The sequence below is a fragment of the Pollachius pollachius genome (assembly GCF_949987615.1).
Source record: "Pollachius pollachius genome assembly, chromosome: 8".
NCBI classification, from domain to species: Eukaryota; Metazoa; Chordata; class Actinopteri; order Gadiformes; family Gadidae; genus Pollachius; species Pollachius pollachius.
Genome location: NC_136941.1, coordinates 7,632,018 through 7,655,999, shown reverse-complemented (window position 1 = coordinate 7,655,999; position 23,982 = coordinate 7,632,018). Strand labels below are relative to the sequence as shown.

The 23,982-nt window shown below is 49.5% G+C and overlaps 1 protein-coding gene across 5 annotated transcripts in view; it reads right to left on the bottom strand.

The window, feature by feature from the left end:
• Positions 1-7,940: 7,940 nt before the first annotated feature.
• prdm16 (PR domain containing 16) overlaps positions 7,941-23,982 on the bottom strand; it is a gene marked incomplete at its 3' end in the record, with an annotated part of 188,755 nt that continues 172,713 nt past the window's right edge. For 2 of the 5 annotated variants that reach the window (XM_079742391.1, XM_079742394.1), the window contains 12 exons: positions 22,729-22,930; positions 21,872-22,037; positions 21,297-21,450; positions 18,619-20,251; positions 18,248-18,335; positions 15,315-15,487; positions 15,103-15,180; positions 14,703-14,872; positions 13,093-13,264; positions 9,479-9,742; positions 8,528-8,711; positions 7,942-8,076 (listed from right to left, as the gene is read on the bottom strand). In XM_079742391.1, the coding sequence (XP_079598517.1) occupies positions 7,942-8,076; positions 8,528-8,711; positions 9,479-9,742; positions 13,093-13,264; positions 14,703-14,872; positions 15,103-15,180; positions 15,315-15,487; positions 18,248-18,335; positions 18,619-20,251; positions 21,297-21,450; positions 21,872-22,037; positions 22,729-22,930 (3,419 nt within the window). Of the gene's footprint in view, positions 8,077-8,527; positions 8,712-9,478; positions 9,743-13,092; positions 13,265-14,702; positions 14,873-15,102; positions 15,181-15,314; positions 15,488-18,247; positions 18,336-18,618; positions 20,252-21,296; positions 21,451-21,871; positions 22,038-22,728; positions 22,931-23,982 lie in introns of all 5 variants that reach the window. The other 3 variants (XM_079742392.1, XM_079742395.1, XM_079742393.1) reach the window with 2 other exon arrangements.

Sequence of the window (23,982 nt, the reverse complement as noted above, 5' to 3'; positions counted from 1 at the left end):
TTATGCGTTCAGCAGCAATACAAATGTTCTCATGTGTTGGGTTATGCACTAATGTTATTAGTGGGGGTTAATAAGGGATTGTCTCACGAGAAGGGGGGGGGGAGACAACGTGAGGGAGGGTCCGGAAGCGGCGTTTTGTTGTAGTGAGTACTGTGTTACGGCTTGAGGTACGAGTGGTCACGGCCAACGGTGATCGGAGATAAACTTTGGATTACTAAATAAAGAGCAGGATTGCCAGCCGGACATCGACTGTTTATTCGACGCTGCACCACGTGAGGTGAACGTTACAATATGTTAACTAGAAAATAATAAATAAATAATACATTTAATAAACCCACATAGTTAAAGACGTAAAGAAATTACTTAAATCAAGTGAAAAGATTTGAACAGAGTTCAGAAGCCTAAATGGAGTAAACAATTTTAACATGCACACAATTTAAAAAATATAAATGGTTTGAAACAAATAAAGTGTAAGAGTTTAACAAATAGCTCAAGTGTTAACGTTTCGATTGAGATAAAATATCGAATAGCTGAGCTGCTCTGATAAAGTTTGAAATGGTTGAATCAAGTGTGTGAGTGTAGAGCAGTGTTTCCCATCCTGTGGGCCGTGGCCCTCTAGTGGGCCGCCAAGGTGTTGCAGGTGGGCTGTGGGAGGCCTTTCAATTGGGAAAAAATACATAATATATATTAAAAAAAAATATTTAAAAAAATGATCATGAAGGATACTAAAAGGGATTGAAAATTTTCAGAATTGAATTTGGGCCTCAGCAATCAAAAGGTTGGAAACCTCTGGTGTATAGTGTGTGTGTGTATTTGTGTGTTTCGTGTGTGTGTGTGCATATCGTTTGTATATATAGCGTGACCTGAAAATATCGTTTCAAAGCACATTAGCATTTAGTTTCCGCTGAAAGTACCCCGGATATGTAGGAAGCACCTAGCCTCTAGCCATATTAACGGGGATCCCCACAAACAAATGCCTGATGTATCATACTTCCAATCGATTCATCATTTTACGGCCAGTGTAACAAGAAATACCGTAACCATTTTAGCTTAACATCGTGTTTCTAGGTTAAATATTGTCGTTGTTAGGCTCCACAACATCCCAAATGGTTAGCTTTTGTGATACCTTGGGCTAGAGCGGGTGTAATTCTCACGATCTAGCCTCAACGGAAGTCAATGAGTTCCGTTGAAATATATGAAAAAATACAAATCAGGTTTAAAATGAAACTTAGTCTAATGATGATCTTATAAATGATATCGAAAATCTGTTTGAACGTTCAAATGTTTGAACAAAGGTTAACGGTCAAAATTTGACCAAGTTGCGAAGCCTGAGGTATTTAAAGTGTCAGAGAATGGGCGGACGGCTTCGCCATATAATTCTATGAATAAAATATTATTTTAAAATTAGAATACTTATCCAAACTAATCTGAACATTTTAAAAGTGGAATGGAATCTCTAGGTCAAATATTGTGGGAGAAGTAGGTTCCCAAAATGTGTAGGGAATAATAAAGAACAAAAGTATAAAGCTTAAGAATAATAGTTGAGCGCACCAATGTTCATTCAGTCTATGGTAGGCATATATGAAATTGTGAAAGCTTAAACCTGCACTGTTAGTTTTCCCATTAGCAGCCTCTAGTGGCTCGAGCTGTAGCTACAGTTATAGCTATATCATCTGAAAATAACTACAGTGAAAATATGGACACAAATAGAATGATTTGAAGAGAGAAATTCCCTGGGTGGATTGACATGTCGTTTCGTTCTTGAGAAACTTTGTAGTTTTGATATTTTCTAATGGAGTGAATAGCAGAAGTTAAGAAGTCACAGAGTTCAGGTTAAGTAGAGAATTTATTTGCAAGGGAAGAGCAGAGTCAGACCTGATTTAAAAAACTAAAAGGAAGAGCCTTTATTGCATACGAGACTGCTCCGGTTGAGCGAGTTGGTGCAGTTTGTAGAAAGTGGACTGGGTTGACATGCGGACAACAGCAGACACTATTCAAATGAAAACAAAGCACAACATTTATGATGAAGGAATTTAGCCTATAGCTGTTAAGCATTCCACATTTAAAGTTTAGTTTCAACTAGCTTGAGTTCCAATCTTTTGCATAACATGCAATCCCCAAAATATACATTGTGTATACTTCCAAGATCAGAACGGTCTAACAAGGCTAATGTTGTTGAACAATTTTAACCTCCCTTTATTCTTTGATTTTGAATGAGTTCACCATGACATCCCCAGTAGATGATAGCATTTGTATTACACTTGCCCCATCACATTATGAAGAGCAGGTGACCACTGAACGTGCTGTGGTGGTAACTATTGTCAAATATATGGTTATGTTGAAGCAGACGCACAAATACAACATCTCCCTTCTGTTGAGCCAGGGAGGCTCCGTTAGAAGCACCAGAGGTACCATGACCGTGTGAGTATTCATAAGCTGTAAAGATTTGGTTACTGTTGAGGACCAGAATTGCACCAGTTTTGAGTGATCTCGCCATCCCATAAACGTGTATTTCAAAGTGGTAGGCTCCCTTCACAGGAGCAGTGAAGACGCCTGTAATGTAGAGATTATAACTGGATTATTATAAAATGATACCGTAATAGACTTTCAAACCAATTCTTAAGATATATTTAGCTTTTAGGCATCTTGCTCAAAGAAGCCCTCAGGTAGTCAGCATGCATTGGGGTTTGACCCCCTTAACTAAACTGGGGTTATAGTGTTTAAATATATAAAATGAGCATACAATTATTAACAACCTTGCTTTTTTTTTTTTTTTTTTTTTTTGTAGGCCTTTCCAATGTTGGTGGCAACATGCTTAAAGATGAGTGTGATGGCTTCTTTGTAAGGACCTTGACTTCCATTTCCTGTCGCCAGCAGTGAGGCAGAAAACGCCACTTGTTGTTCTGGAACACAGACAGCCTCCTCTAGACCTCATGGATTCATTTCAACAGCAAATACGTCAACAAAAATGATCTGCAGATGTTTGATTTGAGTTTGGTTGACCTTTGACATAGCTTTTACCGAGGCAAGGGTGCTTGCCTGAGCTATAGGAAAGAGTATAGTAGTGTACATCTTTAATGTCCCAGAGGGTGATTAGATAACAGAGGACGACAAGGTGATGGACACAGTGAATCAGATTTGGATTTGCCAATGCATAGACATTTTGTCAAAGCAGATTTGGGTGTAGCAGTTATAGGTGCCGGTGCTGGCATGTTTAAGCTTCCGTTTGACCTGATTGCTGATTAGGTACAGGTGCCAGTCGTTAGCCACCAACACACCTTTGAACTGCTTCTTCAGGGCCCTCAGCCTCACTGTTTACACTGCAATAACAGAGTCCAGAGTCAATAAAATGATCTGCAGATCTTTGATTTGAGTTTTGTTGACCTTTGACTTAGCGTTTACCGAGACAAGGGTGCTTGCCTGAGCTATAGGAAAGAGTATAGTAGCGTGCATCTGTCTAAGAAATGCAGCGAATCAACACAGGCGGATCAACACACCTTTGAGCTGCTTCTCCAGGGCCCTCAGCCTCACTGCTTGTGCTGCAGAGTCCAACACGTCACCATGAGAAGGAACAAAATGTGTATTTCATATAACATCATCGACATATAATTTGATACACAAACACACATAATGAAAAGTAATTATTAATTTTGATTGAATAAATCATATTTATATTGTATGTTCTTGAATGATTGATGAAAAATAAAATCCTGCAGATTTGCCATATTAAAATAAGTTTTACCACGATCATCTTTCTGGATGTATTTCACCTGTACCTCCAGTCCAGCCAAAGCAGAAGAACCATTATTCATTGGGACAACAGAAGGGGTCAAAGGTTGTGCCTGTTCCAGATCCCCACTGCACACGAAGCAGGCCAGCAGCAGCACGATCAGCCTCGTCTCACTGGACCCATCGTCTCCTCCCATGGCATGGCTGCTGTAAACCATCGGCTCACTATATATATGATCACGGCCCCTGGTGCGAGGGTTGACATGCACCACCTCCCAAAGGACACAAACACACACACACACACACACACACACTACTGTTCAAGTTTCTTGTAAATGCCAGACACTACCTATTTTACCATCAGTGAAACTGCATTCCGCATGATCAAACTTAATCCATCCTGCCAGGGTTATTTAAGTATTTTGTGCAAGTTTCTCAGAAGGGTTGTGTTTCTTAATCCTTGTTAAACAATGTATTGTAGGTGGAATACAAGAATACCTTGAAGGACATTTGAAGAAATTCCCAACCCTGTAGCTTCAATGAATGATACCATGTTAATATTATGTTTCAAATGTATTTATTATAAACTACTGATGTTATGTAATGAGAGGGGTTTTAGTCTTAAATTAGACAAAAATCTGACCACAATTCCAGATAAAAAGTTATTTTGACCACCCAACAATCTATCGCCCGAACACAAATAACAGTGGACATTTCGATTAAAAAGCACACAGGTTTTATTGCATATCAATTTCATGTATAAATTCTTCATAGCATTGGAAAGATTACATTTGGTATACATTTCTATTCTACAGAATTAACAGAGTCTTATCTTTTCAATGAAATTTCTCTAAAGTACATCTTCAATAATCACAAGCATCAAAAGAACTGCAATTTTCAGAATTGTTCAATATTATTCTACAATCCTTGTAATTTTTTTTATTCATTAGGTCTCCCGCCTCAAGTCTTTGCGTCGTCTTTCAGAACCACCTAGTCCGGTACAGTTGTAAGGCAGTCCAAACTTGAAGTCAAACTACTAACCTAACACAATGTACAATAAGTGCATCTACAGATTAAAGTTTTTTTTCCATTTCTTTTTTCATTTTTTTCCTTTTCAATTTGATACACATTTCACAAATGGACATCATTATGACTGCTAAACACGTCATGCACAATATATTGGTTGTTGATTTTCAACAAACAGAACGGAGGCGATATACAATTCAGACTTAAACCAAACAAGCACCAACCATTTAAGCCCATCTTTTTTTTCTTCACACAAATGCACCAATGTTTTTTTTTTATTCTTTAAAATACTATACAGTTAAAAAGAGTGTATATATATATACACTTTAATTTTATTGTGTGTAACAGTGGGGAAAGAAACAGCAACCATGTTCATTTATGCTCAACCAAATGTTTGTTTTCATTGACTATTTGCTCAAATACCTTCTCAAGTTGGCAGAACGGAATATTTGAATGTGAACCCATTGCGTCACACAGCACATACTTATTACAGTAGTACATGACATGAATCACTACAAATAGTCAACCAAACATAAAAACTTTTGTAACCTAAACCATAGCATCTTCTTTTTTAACAACCATATGTAAGAAATCAATGTGTTAGCTGTGAATGACATGTCATTCATTAAAATAATTATAGAACAAAAAAGGTTACCAGCCTGCATGTTGTGGTAGCAACTGTCTAGCATAACACCACCAAATGCCGCCAGACAAAAAAATAAGTACAGTGCTTCCATTTTTTGACGTTTCTTCTTGATTTCCATTTTTTGAGCATGGTGAATGAAAAGTGAAGCCAGCTTCAGAGAAATTAATTTGAACATCCGGAGAGCTAAGCGCTGATCAAAGTTCTGCTTAGATCAGTGGGGTTTAAGTGCTTGTGAGAGATACAAGTACAGCTTAGCCTATAGCCCTTCTTCAGACAGTCCTAGCACTCTAGCTCTGATACTCCCAGTAGGCTAGTTCTAAACAACCCAGTATGCTAGTTTCAAAAGACCCAATATACTAGCTCTCAAAGAACCAGGATACTAGCTCTAAAAGAGCCAAGATGCTAGCTCTCACAGACCTATGATACTAGCTCTCAAAGAACCAGGATGCTAGCTCTCAAAGACCCAAGTGGCTAGCTCTCCAAGACCCAGGATGCTAGATCTAAAGGACACAGTTTGCTACTTCTGAAGGACACGGTGCTAGGAGGTCAAAGACGACCATAACCCACAATACTTGCCCCGTCTTGCTCCTCTGGCTTCCATACTTATCTACAACTATCTACAGTAAATGTATGCCCCGAATGCCCAGAATGAATCTATACCCACCATGTGGGGAACGCATGGAGGGAATATGTGATGGGAAGATGGAAAGTTCAAATGAAGATGCACCAACCAAATGATTTGTCTTCTATCTACAGATTGTGTTTTCAATGGTTGACGCTGTGTTATTTATAGACCGAGGATCTGGACATTCACACCCGCAATAACAATATTGTATGATTTCTCTTGTGTTTCTTAAAGGGCTCGATCCTTCTTTCATTAGTAGGCTACATAACAATAGCTGTCAGTGGATGTGTCAAAGTTGGGATACAGCGAAGGAGAGAGGGGAAGGAGAATAGACATGAAAAACGTGAACGTTTCCGTTTAGCCGATACAAAAGTGTGATTGGGACGCAACTAATGCCCCTCATCTGTCAAACTGCCGGCCAAACACGTAAAGTGTTGTTGGTTGAAAGGGTAAGACATGAACAAAGTAGGAGACCTAACTTTGAGACAATCTGAATTAGAAGCAGAACCAGAGCTACTGTTCACTATAAATAACAACAGGTGGTAGCATGGGTTCCCTCCATTTTGGCACACCTCATCAAATACGGGGGATTCAGAATCCCAACCAACGATTAGCAAATCATTCCTTCTAAAAACAAAAGTGGTGAAAAAAAAGACTGTTTTTTTTCTTTCATTTTTTCACTCCATTTCAATCATGACAAAAACAACCAAAAATAAATAGAATACACACACACTGTCGAAATCATATATATAAGAGCGTAAGAAGAACAACGAAGGAACTATGCCAGCAAATACAAGCCCGTTGGAAAGGAAATGATTGTCAGAAAACAATACATTTTCTATGTTATTTGGCACATACCACTCTTGCTATGAACATCTAGGTTATTTTGTACATCATATGACAATATCATACAATTTTGGTCCTTCTCTAAAATAATTATATTAACATTTTAGCACGGCAGTGCCTACAAAGAAACAATACTGTTGTATCTAAGAGAAAAACAAGTCAATAAAATTAATAAATGACATGAATTGAACAACCAACTTGAGGAAAAGTGTCCCCAGATTTGCGTATGATTTAACATAATTTTCCACATGATCACACCGGGTTACCGATTAGAATGGCTAGTGTCTTGGATAATTAATCAAACAGTTGCTACGCACATTTTACCATTGACATCATCTTTATTTAATCTTTCAAAAATCAGCTCAAAATGTCTATTGGATCAATATTTGTACACCCCACGTAGAGTGGGGCTTTTACTCCAGTAACTTATCATATGGTGCTTTCATTGATTCTGTCGCTGAAGTGGGAAACAAAAAACAGGAATAAAATACAGTATGGATATAAGCGCGCGCCCACTTGGATCCAACTGGCATTCCTGTTCCAACACCGCCACCCTGTGGACATGCAGTGGTAATGCAGCGCTTAATGGCGCAGTGCTGTGAAAGGCGGTGCAGAATAGTCTTTCACGACTCGCGGGTTATCGACAGTTCTCGCGAGACGTTTAAATAGGGTATCTACAGGGTTATGAGGGAGCCTTGCAGACCAGGACCAGATCAGACTAATGCAGTTCCAATACTCTTGATGGGCCCTCATTATGTCCTTCACATCAAAGGGGGCTGAGCAGTTTGTTTCTATGCCAGAGTCTTGGTTAGACCCCTCATCCAGGGATAATTTCTTCCTTCCTCCCTCCCATCCCTTCCCTCCCTCCCCCTTCTCCCCCATGGCGCTCTCCTCCACTATCTAGAGACTCTTGAATCCTGGTCCACACTTCACTTCCTTTCCTCATTTCCCACTTCCACTCGATCTCTCGTTTGATTTGAACGCTACTGGACTGAGCTTGTACCTCCGCCCTCCTCTCCCCCCCACCAGGCCCCCCCCCCCCCTCCCCTCCGGCCAGGCGGAGCTCCTCCTAGATGTGGTTGAGGGGGTGGAAGGGGCCGGTGTCGGACGGCCCACCACCCAGGCCCAGCCAGGCGTCCAGCGAGTTCTGGGAGGGCGTGTGCAAAGGGTTGTTCTCCGAGAGGGACAGCATCATTGCATAAGCCTGGAGGAGCGGAACACACACACACGCACACACACACACACACACACACACACGCTTACAAGAGGTCCGACGTACAAGCAGAGCGCAATGATTCTCTTAAAGGGGCAGACACGCGATAGCGGGTCGGTTTGGAAGGCAGGTGGAAGGATCAAGAAGTCAATTTGTTAGTGGAAAGAGGAAGAAGAGAGTGAAGGCAGAGTTATGGTTATGTGTTGACGCAACGCAATGACGACGCAGACGTGAAGGGTCGCGAGGGTCCGCAAGGACGCAATGGGTCCGTGAACCCCCATGCGTTGCGTCAACGTGGAACCCTAACCCTAGCCTTAAGATTTGGCCTTAAGGGAGTTTGTTTTCGGAGATCGGTTCCTTTACATAATGGGACCAGACGATCCTGCCGTGAATCAGTTTGAGCGGGCGAGGGGTGCTGGGGCCTTGGGGGGGGTTCACCTACCTGGGTCTTAGCCTGCCTGTACAGCGTCTCTTTCAGGGCCTCCGACTCTAGCGAGGTGTTAAATATGTCTTTGACGTCGAAGGACGGGTCGTCCCCGGCCGCTGCCTTGCGGAGCCCGTCCAGGCTCTTGGGGAAGCTGGGCAGACCCTCGAGGTCCAGGAGGGGCCCCTCCTCTTCTATACACCTACACACACCAAGGGGTGGGGGCAGGGCCGGGGGGGTTGGTGGTGATGAGGGGGCAGTAACGACCGGTGGAAGGATTGATGGACGGGTAGATGGATGATGGATGGATGATGAATTGATGGATGGATGATGAATTGATGGAGGGATGATGAATTGATGGATGGAGCAAAAAGGTAGGATGGATAGATGGAGAGAAGAGAAGAAGAGCAGACGAAGGAGAAGGTTGGATTACGGAAGGGGATGAAGAACACAAGAGCGACGGAGTGGGTAAAGAGAGATGTTGTAGTGAACACGGGAGAGGAGGTGGTGAGATGGAGGAAAAGACAAAGGGGAGGACAGGAGCAGGAGTGGACCTCGGATTAGGTGGGAGCAAATCATCGGCGCTCCCGCACTCGTGATTCCGACCCCGGCAGTCAGAAGGGACATATCCTCCGTCCAGACGTAACGCACGAAGATACGAGGAACAGGGCGCGAACTAAACGCATGTCTGGCTGTCGATGGGACTGATAGCGAATGGGACAATCTGGGCCTGGCTGGGAAGTCCCAAAGAGAGACAGCATGCTCTTATCAGAGGCTGCAGACTCGTGCCTCTTCGTCAAACCCAGAACGCCATACGGACGTATGGCGTTCTGGGTTTGACGAAGAGGCACGATGAGAAACTTTCTATCAGAGGCGTGATCTCAGTGGTTAGCTGCGGTGTTAGTGACGCTGAGGTAAGCGTCAACGCGCAGGCGACCGACGGCGGCCGCGGCGGAGGTGTGTGCGTACCTGCGCGTGTGTTCATAGCTCATCGCCAGCGGGGCTGCGTCCGCCCCTTCGTCGTCCTCCTCCTCCTCCTCGTACGCTCCCGCCGCCATGGCGACGGGGGAGGGGGACTCGGGCGCCTCGTCCTGGGACTTCTCCGTCAGGCTGCCCTCCTCTTCCTCCTCGTCGTCGCCCTCCTCCTCTTCCTCCTCCACCCCCCGCGGGGCCAGCTGGGAGCCGGAGGAGAGGGCTTGGCCGACCGGCCGCTCCTCCTCAGCCTGCTCCGACCTAGGGGTCAAAGGTCAGGGGGGGGGGGGGGGGGGGAGATGGGGGTAAGTGGAGTTTGGGGGAGGGGAGGTGCATTCAAGCCATTGTTTGTCGAAGAGTTGCCCCGTAGACGGACACTGTTGAAAATATTGTTGTTTTTCATCGATCAAAAGAAGCGAAAAAGAGAAGCGATTACATTAAGGTGATACGTGATGAAAATGATAAGACACATACAGTACATACATGAGCAACACACATAGACACACACACACACAAAGGGGTTCGGTGGGTCTGTGACTGTGTGCCGTTGGCCACAGGGCCTACAACAGTTGAAAAGCCTGCGCTGGGGCTTCAGGTTACGTTCTGTCCCCATACGGACGGCCGTCGGGCCAGCCTTCTGAACTCTATGCAGCCCGACCCGACGGGAGCAGTGAGCTAGATTACTTTTTGCAGTAACTTTGGAGTTACTTTAGTTACTTGGAGTTACTTTCTGTTCTCGTGTTGGAAAAACAGTTAGTAGCGTTTAGTTGAGTTGGTCTTCTGTTAACCAAAGTAAGGGAATGAAACAGCGCTGTTCCCTGTGGGACTTTAACCGCTCGACTGAAGAAAGGCCCGGACTATTCCCTCCCCCCCCCCCCCCCCGCTGAAGCGTCTGAAACCCATGAGTCACCAGTGCTGCAGCAGCACAGACACAACCGTCCCGGCCTCAAACTTCGCTGTCTGCACAAACAAACATGGCTGCCGACAGCGGGGCCCCGGACAGCTTTGCCAACGGCCCCCAGGAATGATTAATTGTCCCGGGGATCCCTGGGGGGGCCCCGGCAGGCGGAGGGCCGGCGAGGGGGCCCGCTGATGGATGTGAGTGAGCGGATCGGACGGCTGAGTCTGCAGGAGAGGCTATCAGCGCAGCGCCATGACAACCTGCCATGTCGACGTTATCCAGCTCCTGCTCTGCTACTACTGTCCCCTGGATACCGCGGCGCATGATGTCATTTCCTCCTTCCCTTTCTTTGCTGGTGGTAAGGGGTTGGGTTGGGGTTTTGGGGGGGGGGGGGGGGGGAGCAGGCAAGCGCTGTGCATTCATCAAGGCAGACAGGGCTGCCTCAGGGGGGACGGCTCCAGGACTGGCCTGGGTCACACGCGAGGTGGGTGGGTCGCTGGGACAGGGAAAGACCACCAGCGGCACCATCCGCACCAAAACAGCGGCACTACCACCCCCCATCACCACCGCCACCCCCATCACCGCTGCTACCACCAGCGGCACTAGCCACCGACCCCACCCCCAGCAGCACCAACTATAGGACCCTCTTCTCTGGAGGATCGAGTGTCCCTTTAATCAAATTGCTAAGCGAGTGGTGGCGGGGTTTTGTGTGTCTGTGTGTGTGTGTGTGTGTGTGTGTGTGTGTGTGTGTGGAGACAGCGTAGCTCTGACATAGAGTGTGGGGGGGCGGGGGGGGTGGTGAGTGGCTGGGTTGTGTCATTTAGTCTAAACACGTCAGTGGGCTGTTTGTGTTAGCGGTCCGGGGGTCCAAGGGGGTCCGAGGGAGGCTTGGGAAGGAGCTCCGTCGTCAGTGGATCTCCCAGATGAATGCCCCAACCTGAAGCCCCCCCCCCCCCCCCCCCCCCCCCCAACACACACACACACTCCACCGGCCGCTAAGCTGCCCCCACAGTGTACCCCAGAAGGACAGGGGTCTCCAGGGAAGTCCACCCATGCATCAACAGCAGCCTTGCAATGTTACAAGTCAGGGTGGAGTCTCTTCAGGACCCCCCTCCTCAGCTGTAGCCGCCCGCCCCCCCCCCCCCACCCACCCACACCGTGATCGACCATCCCTTCATCAGTGTTCGCCATCGCCACTCAGCCAGCTCAACACCACCCCCTCATGAGGGACTAATAAAGTAGCAACGTCAACAATAATTAACGATAAGAACGTTAACGATGAGGAAGAAAAACAATGAGGCGATTTCCCGTGGCTCCCATGTTGGGCGTCCCCTGCCGCGCGGCTACACTGGATTGAAGGAGGGCATTGGGGACTGGGTGGGGGTGGTGGTGGTGCTGGTACTGGTGGTGGGGGTGGGGTCTGACAAGCGTGATTACCGCAGCTCAGCGGGCCTATGGATGGATGTCTGCGGCCCGTGTTTGACTTCGTTCCTCCGAAGGGAAAATAAACACGCTGGCTGCCTGGTGGGAAGGACAGAAAGCAGGACACTGAGGGGGAATTACAGATATTAAGATGTCAGGCCCGGCCCGGCAGGATGGGCCCGGGTATGGAAGCCAGATGGCACCGGGAGGGCTGGCTGGGGGCGGGGGGGGTTAAATTGGCTTCCTTCGAGGCGGTGCCTCTAATGGTCACTGACAGGGGGAGGGGGGCATGCCCAGACAGACAGACAGACATACAGACTTACAGAGAGACAGTCAGGCAGACAGAAATAGAGATAGATACACAGTGAGACAGACAGACTTACAGACAGACGGACAGACAGACTTTCAGACAGACAGAAAGACAGACAGACAGACAGACAGACGCACAGACACTCAGAATCCAGACTAACAGACAGACCGTCAGACAGACGACTGACATAACATTCTGTTAGGTTTCAGAAAGGTATTATTCCGACTAATTGGTTTGAGAGAGTAACAGAGAAAGAAAGAAAGAAGGGTGCGGAAGAAAGAGAGTACGAAAGGAGGAAAGAAAGACAGAATTCAGAGAGCAAAGGGACAGCGAGGGAAAGAGTCTTCAACAGTGAAAGATTCTACTACTACTACTAAAAACAGATCATGAGTCACCATGGCAACTGGGGTAAAAGTGTACAAGTCAGTGTTGTGGTTCTGGCAGGACAGCCTGGACTCTGTGGTCTGTGGTGGGGGATCGTGTTGCTGGACCCCACCGACATGTCCTGACAACCACACTTGAACCACTAGATGGCACTGCCGACCAAGTATTACTGATGCTGCTGTTCACTGTTGCTACCCATTCTATTACCTGTGTGTGTGTCGGCATGTGTGTGTTCTGCCTTGTGTATATCATAATTACCCTCTGTATAAACTTCAACTGCAAAAATCAAACATCGGGTTGCTGTGTTCGTGTGTACACGTGCATGTGCATAAGTATAATCATATGCGGGTGAATATTTGTGCATACTGATGTATGCGTGTCTCTGAATAGTATGTGTTTGAGTCTGCGTGTGCGTGCATTCCTGTGTGTGTGAATAATGCATGTGTGTGCGTGTGTGCGAGCATGTGTCCATGCGGTTTGTTTGTGTGTGTGTGTGTGCGTGCGCGAGCGTGTGTTCCTGTGTGTGTAAATAAACGGATTGTGTGTGCGCGTGCGTGTGTTGGCGCGTGGCGTGCGGCGTGTGTGTGCTCCTACCTCTTGTCTGTGGAGCTGGAGGCCTGGTTCATCTCACTGTTGGAGATGAAGTTGCGGATTTCCGAGAAGTACGAGTCCTCCTTCTCCTCTAAAAGTGCATGATTGTCTGGCTCCGAGGTCGGCGAGGAGATGGTGGTTCCCAGGTTGGAATGCATCCCAGGCTGCTGGCTCACTGTCAGACATGACGCGCGCACACACACACACACACACACACACACACACACACACAGGCACACAGGCACAGGCAAACACACAGGGACACGCACACACACACACACACACACACAAACACACACACACAGGGACACGCACACACACACACACAGGGACACGCACACACACACACACAGGCACACACACACACACACACACACACACACACACACACACACACACACAGATACAGCAACAGTTAGTTTAGTTACATATCCGTAAAAAAAACAATCTTAACGCGTAATTTGTGTAATTTAAATAACCTGGATTTGTATAAATGAGGGTAACATAAATGAAGGCAAACATAGTTGTTTTAATAATGATAATATTAATATAATGGTATAATGGTCAAATAATACATGTGCAATAATTATGCAATAATAATAATACCATAATCAGCAATTCCACTTCCTACTTGATGTTATAGAAACAGCTTGATTAACAACAGCGTTTCCCTACAGCGCGCTCGGCATCCCGCCCGCTGAATAAGTGCATTTTAAGAGACGGACGTAGCCTTTCAGAAACGAAACGTGAATAAAATAAGATCTTGGCGGTCACTGTGCTCAATCCATGACGTTTCCGAGGTTGGGTTTCACGTAGCGAGAGACGGAACGAGGGATCCGCCATCGATTCCCCCGCCGCCAGCACGCACAGTAAATACGGGCTGTTATTCAAATGTCCGGCGCGGTATGGCGTGTAACTCTACTCTCGCCCTGCTCCGCAGCTGTGATGTCAGACCAACGGCATTCTGCGTCAATCTCGCTCCGAGTCGGCCGGTGTTTACTGCCAGGGGTGTCTATTTGGGGGGGGGGGGGGGGGGGGGGGGTGGGCTGGCGTTGGGGGGGGGGGGGGGGGGGGGGGGGGGGGGGGGCGGTCCATCTTAGTTCTTGCCAATGAGGATTGTTAACTTTAGAGCTTATGTAACGGCTCTGTGGAGAGCCAGCCGCCAGAGATGGAAAAAGTGATTTTGACAGCGAACCTTGTTGTCGGCCGACTTCAGAGTAAGTGTGTTGCTGAAAGGTCGAGGTAGACCTCATCCCCGTCCCAGCCCCACACTGACTATTAAAACCCCCTTGGGTTGGGAACATAGGAGGATTTGGAGACATATTTCATCGTTCCTTTGGGGGGGGAGGCATAGTTCTGGATCTTGGATTGTATGTTTTCGTTTATATATAGCATTTTTGGATGATTTAAGTGTATTTGAAGGGCTTCCCGTATCACTAGGCAGAAGCATGCTCAAACCCCTGGCTCTTATTGGGTTGCACAATATTAACAACACATGTGAAGGTGGTTCTGTCTGCTACAGTTGTTCGTTGACCCAAGCCGTCTGAGATGTTATGATTTCAGTCGGGATTATACTATTTGGTCGCTGACAAACGACTGAGCGTGCCGCTCACCAGGAATGTTCTCGTGCTCATGCTTCTTGAGGTGGCGGTCCAGGTTGGTCTGCTGGCCGAAGCAGCGGTTGCACAGGTGACACTTGAAGGGCTTCTCCTTGTTGTGGATGTTGCGCACGTGTCTCTGCAGGTTGGACGAGATGCTGAAGGACCGGTCACAGTATTTACACCTGGCGGGGGAGAGAGAGAGAGGGAGGGAGAGGTTGAGGAGAGACCCAGGTAGAAAGGGGGAGGAGACAGAGAGATAGAGATAGAGAGAGAGGGAGCGAGTGAGAGAGAGAGAGAGAGAGAGAGAGAGAGAGAGAGAGAGAGAGAGAGAGGGAATGATACCGGAGGAGCAGAGAGAGGAGCATGGAAGAGAAGAGAGGGATGAGGGCCAGGAGGATGGGGGAGGAGGTACCTGTATGGCTGCTCCCCTGTGTGTGTCCGCAGGTGTCTGGTGAGGTTGGCGGAACGGGGGAAGATCTTCCCACAGTACCTGTCGGGGGGACAAAGCGACAAGACACACGCGTTCGTTATTGACCTCAAAACCAGTTGCGCTTTCAGCTAGCTTCAGCTTGTTAGCGCTAACGTGGCAGTACTGCGGGTAGCTCCTTTGCGCGGCGAACTCACCTGCAGGTGTAGCGCTCCTTGCCCTTGCGTAGGATGGCGTCCGAGAGGGAGGGGGGCGGGGAGCGGAAGTTGAAGAGCGGGTGGGCGGAGTGCTGTAATGAGGTGGGCGGGGCGTCCAGCTTGAGGGAGCTGAAGCTCTCCAGCTTCTCCGTCATGTTCTCCATGGCAGACATCTAGGGGGAGGAGCCAGAAGAGAGCACGTCATTTCATTGGTTACTCTGGTTTGGAATGAAGGGCAGGGTGGGGAGCTTTTGGATTCAGGTGTTGTTGCCCTATAACTTTAGTTTTTTTATTCACCAACAGTGCAGCACATCTAATCGGAAATAATCCATCCAGTACATTTAGATTCTCCATGTTGTTTTGGAGACTAAAACCTTACATAAAGAAGAATGATTATTTTTATTAAATTGTTCACAAATGAGATACAAAATGAGAGACAGATAGAGAGAGAGAGACAGGAATAGAGAGCGAGTCAGAGAGAGTGACCGAGAGAATGAGACAGAGAGACAGAAAGACAGAGAGAGAGGGTGATACAGAGAGACACAGAGAAAGAGAGAGAGAAGTGGGACGTCTGGAGAAGGCGCTACAGCAGAGCTCAGCCTTGTTCATTGTGTTTCAGGGAGCCACCACAGGTCCCCCCCACCACCACAGGTCTCCCATCCCATCCCAGGACCCACACTGTTCCTCGCCCCCTTGCCTCCTGCACCCGGACCGAAGCCGCCCAGTGTCTTATTAGCCATGAAGGGGCCTGGGTCTGAGCTGCAGCAGAACAGTGTGGTCCAGATACTCCTGACCGATAACCACTTCCCCTCTGAGGGCGGGGGGGGGGGGGGGACTCGGGAACAAAGGCCGCAGACGATGGGGGAGTTTATTTGCCGAAAGCAGCTTACATCCTTCCTAAGTGTTTTTGTTTTGTTTTGTTTTCCCCTCTCTGCGAGCGAGCGCGGGGACGGCGGAGACACTGGGACAGACACTCCGTCTCGATGTGTTTATTCGCCCCTGTGTGAGAACGGGGCGTGGGAGCCCGTGGGCCGGCGACGCCGTCATCGCGACCGAATTAGAGGTGGCATTGTGTCGGGGCTGGGAGGATCCGGGGCCCGGACAGACGGCCCCTGGGAGAATGCGCTTGATACTGGGATCTGCTCCTGTGGTGGTGGTGGTGGTGGTGGGCGTGGTGGTGGTGGTGGTGGGGGTGGGGGTGGTGGGGGTGGGGGTGGTGGTGGTGGTGGTGGGGGTGGTGGTGGTGGTGGTGGTGGTGGTGGTGGTGGTGGTGGTGGTGGTGGTGGGCGTGGTGGGGGTGGTGGTGGTTTTGATTATGAGTCTGAGAAGAGGGGGCCGCTTGAGAGGAATACTATTAAACAACCGGACACTAGGAGGACTATTCTATAGCTATAAGTGATTCTAGTAAATAAATGCTTGCAATACGTGCCAAATGCTCGCAATATGTGCCAGCAGTACTGTGAAATAGTAACCCATATTAACCAATATTAACCCATATGTGAACGACAGATTAGAGGATACATATGCTAAATAGGATTATCAGATGTTGGCTGTGAGCCAACATGCCCCCGATTGAATACTTGATACAACTCCTCATCAGTGCAGTCAGAGAACAGGATTAAAAGCTGTGCAAAGTCAGCTTGTATCTATTTTCATTGTGTGTATATTTTACGATGCGTATTTCATTCTAAAGATATCCTGTGCTGCTGCAGGAATGAAGTGCTTGTATGATTTCCCTTTTGCTGGATCATATAAAAAAAAGTGTCATACACACAGATGCATGCATACCCTGTAAATTCTTGTGTGTATGTGTGTGTGTGTGTGTGTGTATCTGTCTGCATATGCACCGGCAAATGTGTGTATTGCAAAGTCACGATTGATAGAGGACCCAGATTTCCAGGTCAGATAAAACGATTTCCCCAACAAGAGCCCCCCCATTCTCATGGACACAAACACAGGATGTCCTTGATGGACAAAGTGCTATTATCTAGCCAGCCAGCCAGCCAGACCCAAACAACAAGCCCTTCTACTCTGAAGGTGGGGGGGGGGGAGTTATTAACCATTCTGTGTGCTCCCAGCGCACGAAACAATGCCCCGGCTAACTTTAGCCTAGCCAAGTGGCTACGCGGGGCATCCAACCCACAATTCAAACGCTTATTCTCTTCTCCATCCCGTCGTCGGTATTATTTATTAATACTATCATTCCCTGTAATCAAGAACCTGAAGAGGCCGGCTCGGGTCGGAGGGACGGCCGAACAATGTGGCTGATTGTCCTGAGGGCCCCGGCGATAAGGCCGTGTGTCTTCAGAGCGAGGTAGCGGCGGCGCGCTAACACAGGCGCCGCCGCGCAGACAAAGGGAGAAATGGCACACCGAACCCTTGAGGAATAACATCAACACTGAGGAATGATGGCCGACGGAGGGGGCTAGCGGTAGCCGCTGCGTGGGAGGCAGCGCTGTGCTCCTTTCACAGAGCGCACGCCCGTTAAAACATAATAATAACGGATCATATCGGGAGGTGTGAACCCCGGGACGCTGGTTCCGCCCCCGTGGGAGTCTGCCTGGTCAAGGTTAGTGGGGGGCGCACGTACATCTGGGATCACAACAGTCTCGTTGCCGTGCCCGCTTGGTCGTTTGGTTGTTGATGTGCGTGTTGTCGTGAGGGAGCAGGTAGGGCATGAGGCCTCTGGTCAAGGATGACTACAGGCAGGAGGCCAGTATGGGGGATCGAACCAAATACTGTTGGAATCCCTTTCACATCCTGCCCTCTATTACCTAGTTCTGAGTGTGTTTTTGTGTGTGTGTTTGTGAGATTATATGTGTGTGTGTGTGTGTGTGTGTATTAGTGTGTATGTATCTGTTTGTGTGTGTGTGTGTGTGTGTGTATGCATAAGTGCATGCGTGTGTGTGTTTGTGTGTGTGTGGTGGTCCTACCTGGGGATGGAACAGCAGCGGCGATGGCCTGAGGAACTTCTCCTTCAGCGCGCCCACCGGGTCGAGGAGTTTCCTCTTCTCCACCCTGCTGGACCAACAGCAAGGGGTAAAGGGTTACGTACCACGTAGCACCGTAGCAAACTCACCTGGTCCCACCTTGTAGGGGCCCTATACAGACTCACGGCCCATCATGCACCTGGTCCCACCTGGTAGGGACTTTATACATACGATACAGACTCACATCCCATCATGCACCTGGTCCCACCTGGTAGGGGCTCTATACATACGATACAGACTCACATCCCATCATGCACCTGGTTCAGAGCCCTGTGGGTGGGGCTGGTCTGCGGGTGAGCTCGGGGCTGAAATACCTGTACATGGGGTCCATGAAGAAGGCGGAGGGCTTGGCGTAGTGGAGGGGCGACGGCTGCGGGGGGTGAGACAGGCTCTGCTGGTGCTGCAGGCCGATGGGCGACTGGTGCAGCGACTGGGCGTGCGGCGGCATGTGACCCGTCGGGGCGTCCTCCTTGGAGGGGGTCCCCTTGCCGGCCCCGTAGGGGTGGTGCTTGCGCCCCTGGGGGTCCGAGGCCACGCCGTTGGGCCCGCTCCGGCGCCGGCTGCCGATGCTGAGGTCCAGGGGCTGCTCCTCGCCCGTCGCCGCCCGCAGGGGGCCGCCGTTGGGGTTGCTGGGCTTGGGGGGCGTCGGGGGGGCCGGCTTGGTCTCCTTGGCCTTGGTGGTGAGGTCGAACGCCGAGTCGGGGGCGGGCGCGGCGGGAGGCCCCGGCGCCACGGGCGCCATTTTGTGCAGCTGCTCTCGGGGGGACTTGGGCTCGGGCTTGAAGAACAGGCCGGGGTTGAGGGCCCCCCGGTCGCTGCTGAAGGGGTACAGCGAGTGGGGGAAGTTGGGCAGGAACTGGAAGGGGAACATGGAATGGTATGGCAGGGGCCCCATCTTCTTCTCCTGGTGGAGCCCCATGAGCCCGGGGCCGAAGTACTTCTCGGCGATGGAGGCGATGGCCTTGATGGAGTCGGTGGTGGCGGTCTGGGCGTGGCTGGTGGTGGGCGGGAGCGCTTGCTCGTCCGGGGGCGGGAAAAACGAGTGCTGGGTGATGGCCTTGGAGAGGAACGGCCGCTCCATGGAGAAGCGCCCGGCGCCGGCCATGGCCGACACCAGGGGCCCGTTCAGGTCCTCCGACCGGCCGCCCTCCGGGCCCGGGGCCGCCTGGGCTGCTTTCCTCCGCTTGCCGCTCCGCTCGCGCTCGCTCTCGCCGTCGCTGTCCAGGTCCGAGCCGTCCCCCGACGCCGTGCCCGTGGTGGTGTCCAGGTCCGTGCCGCTCGTCGTGTTGACGTCCTCCAGGTCGCTGCCGTCCGACATGTCCGCCATCTTGGACTTGGACTTGACCTCGCCGCTCGAGGACACGTCGGGTTTGCCCTCCTTCTCCTCCCTCTCCCCCTGGCTCAGACCCCCGATGCCCCCGTTGCTGCTCATGGAGCCCATCAGGGAGAGCGCCAGCGGCGCCTCCATGGGGCCCCGGCCCCCCTTCCCGTCCGGCCCCAGCGGGCTCTTCAGCAGGGGGTTGGGGGGCAGTAAGGGCGGCCGCGGATACAGCGACGGGGCGAACAGACCCGGGAAACCGTGCGACAGGGACGGGTAGCCGTGCGGCCCCGTGGAGAAGGGCAGGCCGGCGTGAGGGTGGGGCCGGGAGGTAAAGTAGTCAGTGAAGCCCAGGCCGGCGTGAGCCAGGCCCGGGTGGTGCGGGTGGAGGCTCTTGGCCTTGGCCATGATGGGGCTGGAGCTCATGGGGATGCCCGGGTTGAACATCCCGACCGGGGAGCCGAAATGGTTCTTGCCCTCGCAGAAGCGCCGGTGCTTGTTGAGGGAGGAGGTAGTGCTGAACATCTGGCCGCAGTCTTTGCACTTGATCTGCGTGCGGCAGTCGGCGTGCATGCGCTTGTGGCGGCACAGGTTGGAGAACTGTGTGTATGACTTGTGACACACTTCGCCTAGGGGAGCAGGGGGACAAAGCCCACGAGGGCCTGGTTAAACCTATTTAAAAACTGTCTCTAAGTCTGTGTACCATTTCAACAACACAACAGCACAATGTGGACACCAGGAGGAAGTGGAAGGAGCTTCATACCAGGGAGTGTTTTAACATTGTCGTAGATGAAGGTTAAGAATGAGGAAAGGAATGGAGTGTATTGTGCATTGAATGGATTGAAGTGGATTAATACTTACCTCCCCGGTTACAAATCAACTGCTGTTCAACTAGGACTATGATATATAGTATAACTGTAAATCAACCTTCAATTAAAATTAGTTCCTTATGACTTAATGAACTTGAATTATTTTTTCTAACACTTAACACATATCACTTAAAATAATGCAATCAAATGATCAAGAATAGGAGGAGGAAGTGGAGGAGGAGGAGGATGAGGGTGAAGAGGAGAAGGAAGATAAGGAGGAGGAGGATAAGGACTTGGGTGAGGAGGAGGAAGAGGGTGAAGAGGACATGGATAGTAAGTAGAAGGAGGGGGAGGAAGAGGGTGAGGAGGAGGAGGAGGAGAAGGAGGAGGAGGAGGAGGAGGAGGATGAGGGTGAAGAGGAGAAGGAAGATAAGGAGGAGGAGGATAAGGACTTGGGTGAGGAGGAGGAAGAGGGTGAAGAGGACATGGATAGTAAGTAGAAGGAGGAGGAGGAAGAGGGTGAGGAAGAGGGTGAGGAGGAGGAGGAAGAGGGTGAGGAGGAGGAGGAGGAGGAGGAGGAGGATGAGGGTGAAGAGGAGAAGGAAGATAAGGAGGAGGAGGATAAGGACTTGGGTGAGGAGGAGGAAGAGGGTGAAGAGGACATGGATAGTAAGTAGAAGGAGGAGGAGGAAGAGGGTGAGGGGGAGGAGGAAGAGGGTGAGGAGGAGGAAGAGGGTGAGGAGGAGGAGGAGGAGGAGGAGGAGGAGGAGGAGGATGAGGAGGAAGAGGAAGATGAAGGCGGCGAGGAGGTGCGAGGAGCCCTCCCCCCCCCCCCCTCCCCCGTGCGGCCATAGCTCTGACTCACAGATAAAGGGCTTGACGCTGCTGTGGATGTGCTTGTGCTGCTTGAGGCCCGAGGACGTGGCGAAGGTCTTGCCACACTCGGGGCAGGTGTGGGCGCGCGCGCCCACGTGCTGCGAGCGGATGTGCCGCTGCAGGTTGCTGGGGTCCGTGAACACCTGTGTGTGTGTGTGTGTGTGTGTGTGTGTGTGTGTGTGTGTGTGTGTGTGTGTGTGTGTGTGTGTGTGTGTGTATGTGTGTAGGGGGGGGGGAGGTAAGCGAGAGCATGGAACACTTGAAGTAAACACTTTCACCATCTTCACATACAATGGATGATAACAGCACAATAATAACATGTTTTAGCGTTTATTTTGGCACTGACTGTCCCAAATAAAGTAGCACAACAATAGCATGTTATTTCTTCCGTGATTCAATACATATTTCATGATAGACGCAAGAGGACATAGTCTACGTATGATGCCCGCGAATATTTTAGCACAACGTAAATAACAGGAATACTTCAAATTAAAATCGTGTCAAATGCCAGAGTGTAAATACAATCAGGAGAGGGAGCCTTTGTCTGCTGTGTGCACAACTTACGTGTGGGGTGTGCTGTACCTTATCACAGTTTTCACACTCAAAGCGCTTGCCGCTGTCATGAGACATCTGGTGGCGGATTAGGTTGGACTTCCAGTTGAAGGCCTTGGGGCATTGGTCACACTTGTACTCTCGCTCCTCTGTGTGAACTATCATGTGCTGGCCCAGACTGGAGGAGCACAGGGGACATGGACATCGGGGTGAGTGGATATCGCTGCTCTGGCTAAGGCCGAGTATTCACGCAGAGAGCGCACATGTATGCTTCCCTTTGTTCATATGTGTGTCTGCACTCCTGACGTGTTTGTTTTCATTTTGTCAAAATGTACCAGCTCTATTTTTGGTATAATACTTAAGTACATGATAATACTACAAAATACCATGGATTTCCTGTGTTGTTGCATTACTGTAACACGGCCTTTTAAAACCCCAAACCCAAAAGGAGGTAAAAAAAAGAAGATTAATAGCTATAAATACTACTTGTACTATACTCAAGAAGAGGTGCACTGATGTGAATATTTTATAGAAAAAAACACAAAATTATTTATATATATTCATATATTTCCATATGTGTGTGATCATATTTGTAATTCTAATTGTGATCAGTGTCTGCTCATGATTCCTCCGCAGCAGTCTGCACCAGCACCCATCTCTACCACCAGGGACCCTTCATTCATATACCCCTGATCTGCACCAGCACCCATCACTACCACCAGGGGCCCTTCATATACCCCTGATCTGCACCAGCACCCATCACTACCACCAGGGACCCTTCATTTATATACCCCCTGATCTGCACCAGCACCCATCACTTCCACCAGGGACCCTTCATTCATATACCCCCTCCCCTCGTGTTCCCTCACCTGTACTCGTTGGGGAAGATCTTCTCACAGTCCTTGCACTCGTGGACGGCCTCGTCGCTGTCCTCCCGCTCCTGCTTGAAGTCCTCGCTGAGCGCGTCGAACAGCGAGCCCGAGCTGGAGCACGAGTACTTCTGGTGCCTCCGCAGCTCCAGGGAGGTGGTGAACAGCTCGTCGCAGTCCTCGCAGCGGTACATCTGCTCGTCTGCACGCACGCACGCGCACATACGAACGCACACACACACGCGCGTACACATACGCAGACACAAACGCACACACACATACAAGCACACGCACACATGTGCGCATACGAATGCACGCACGCACGCACACACACGCACACACACACACACACACACACACACACACAGAAGACAAACCCATTAATACACTATTGAAGGTACTCAGTATGTTACACAAATAAGTTATTAAATTTAATATTAGGCCTACAAGACATTTATCAAAACAAAATGCAACTGCTCAGAGGGTTGTGTAGTAGAGGTGAGTCCAGATAGCCCCTTAGTCCCACATAAGCCTAGGTTATTGTTATAAAATATGAACAACAGATGAACATGATATAAATATATAACATGAGGGAGGAGGTACGATCACAGGAACGGCGGCTAACGACGCAGGGCGTTCAAAGGCAAGAAGAACGACGACAGAGAAGCCCATCAGAACGCGTGTCCTCTACCTCCCTGTCCCTCTCACACGCCACCTGCTTGCTTACAGCTAACCACGCTCGTGTTTGAGCGGTGGAACCAGCCCGATCGTCCAAATTGGCATTCGCATAAAGAGGCGGGGAGGAGGTGAGAGGGTGGAGGGATCAATTAGCGGTAAAACATGGCCTTCATTAACTCGGCTAATGGCTTGCTGGCCGCGACGCAGTCTGAGCCCTAACAACACGCAGGGGGAAACAATAAGGCTCGCTCTTCCCTTTCCAAGTAGATAACCTTTACGGTACTTCGCAGCAGCAAGGTCAAACACATTAAACACAGGCCAACTTTTCAATGGAGAGTTCCTGCACGCAACGCCAAGTTCAACAGCTCTGGGGGGAGAGGCTGGCTGGCTGGAGAGTTGTTCTGTGTGTGCGTGCGTGCGTGTCGGTGTGGTTATTCATGTGTGGATGTGTGTGTATAACTTTGGTTGGAGTAAAATAGAGGTCAATTATATGTGTGCAAGGTTTTTTTGTGTGTACGGGTGTGTGGCCTACATGTTTGTGCGTGTGTGTGCCTTTGTGTGTGTGTGTGTGTGTGT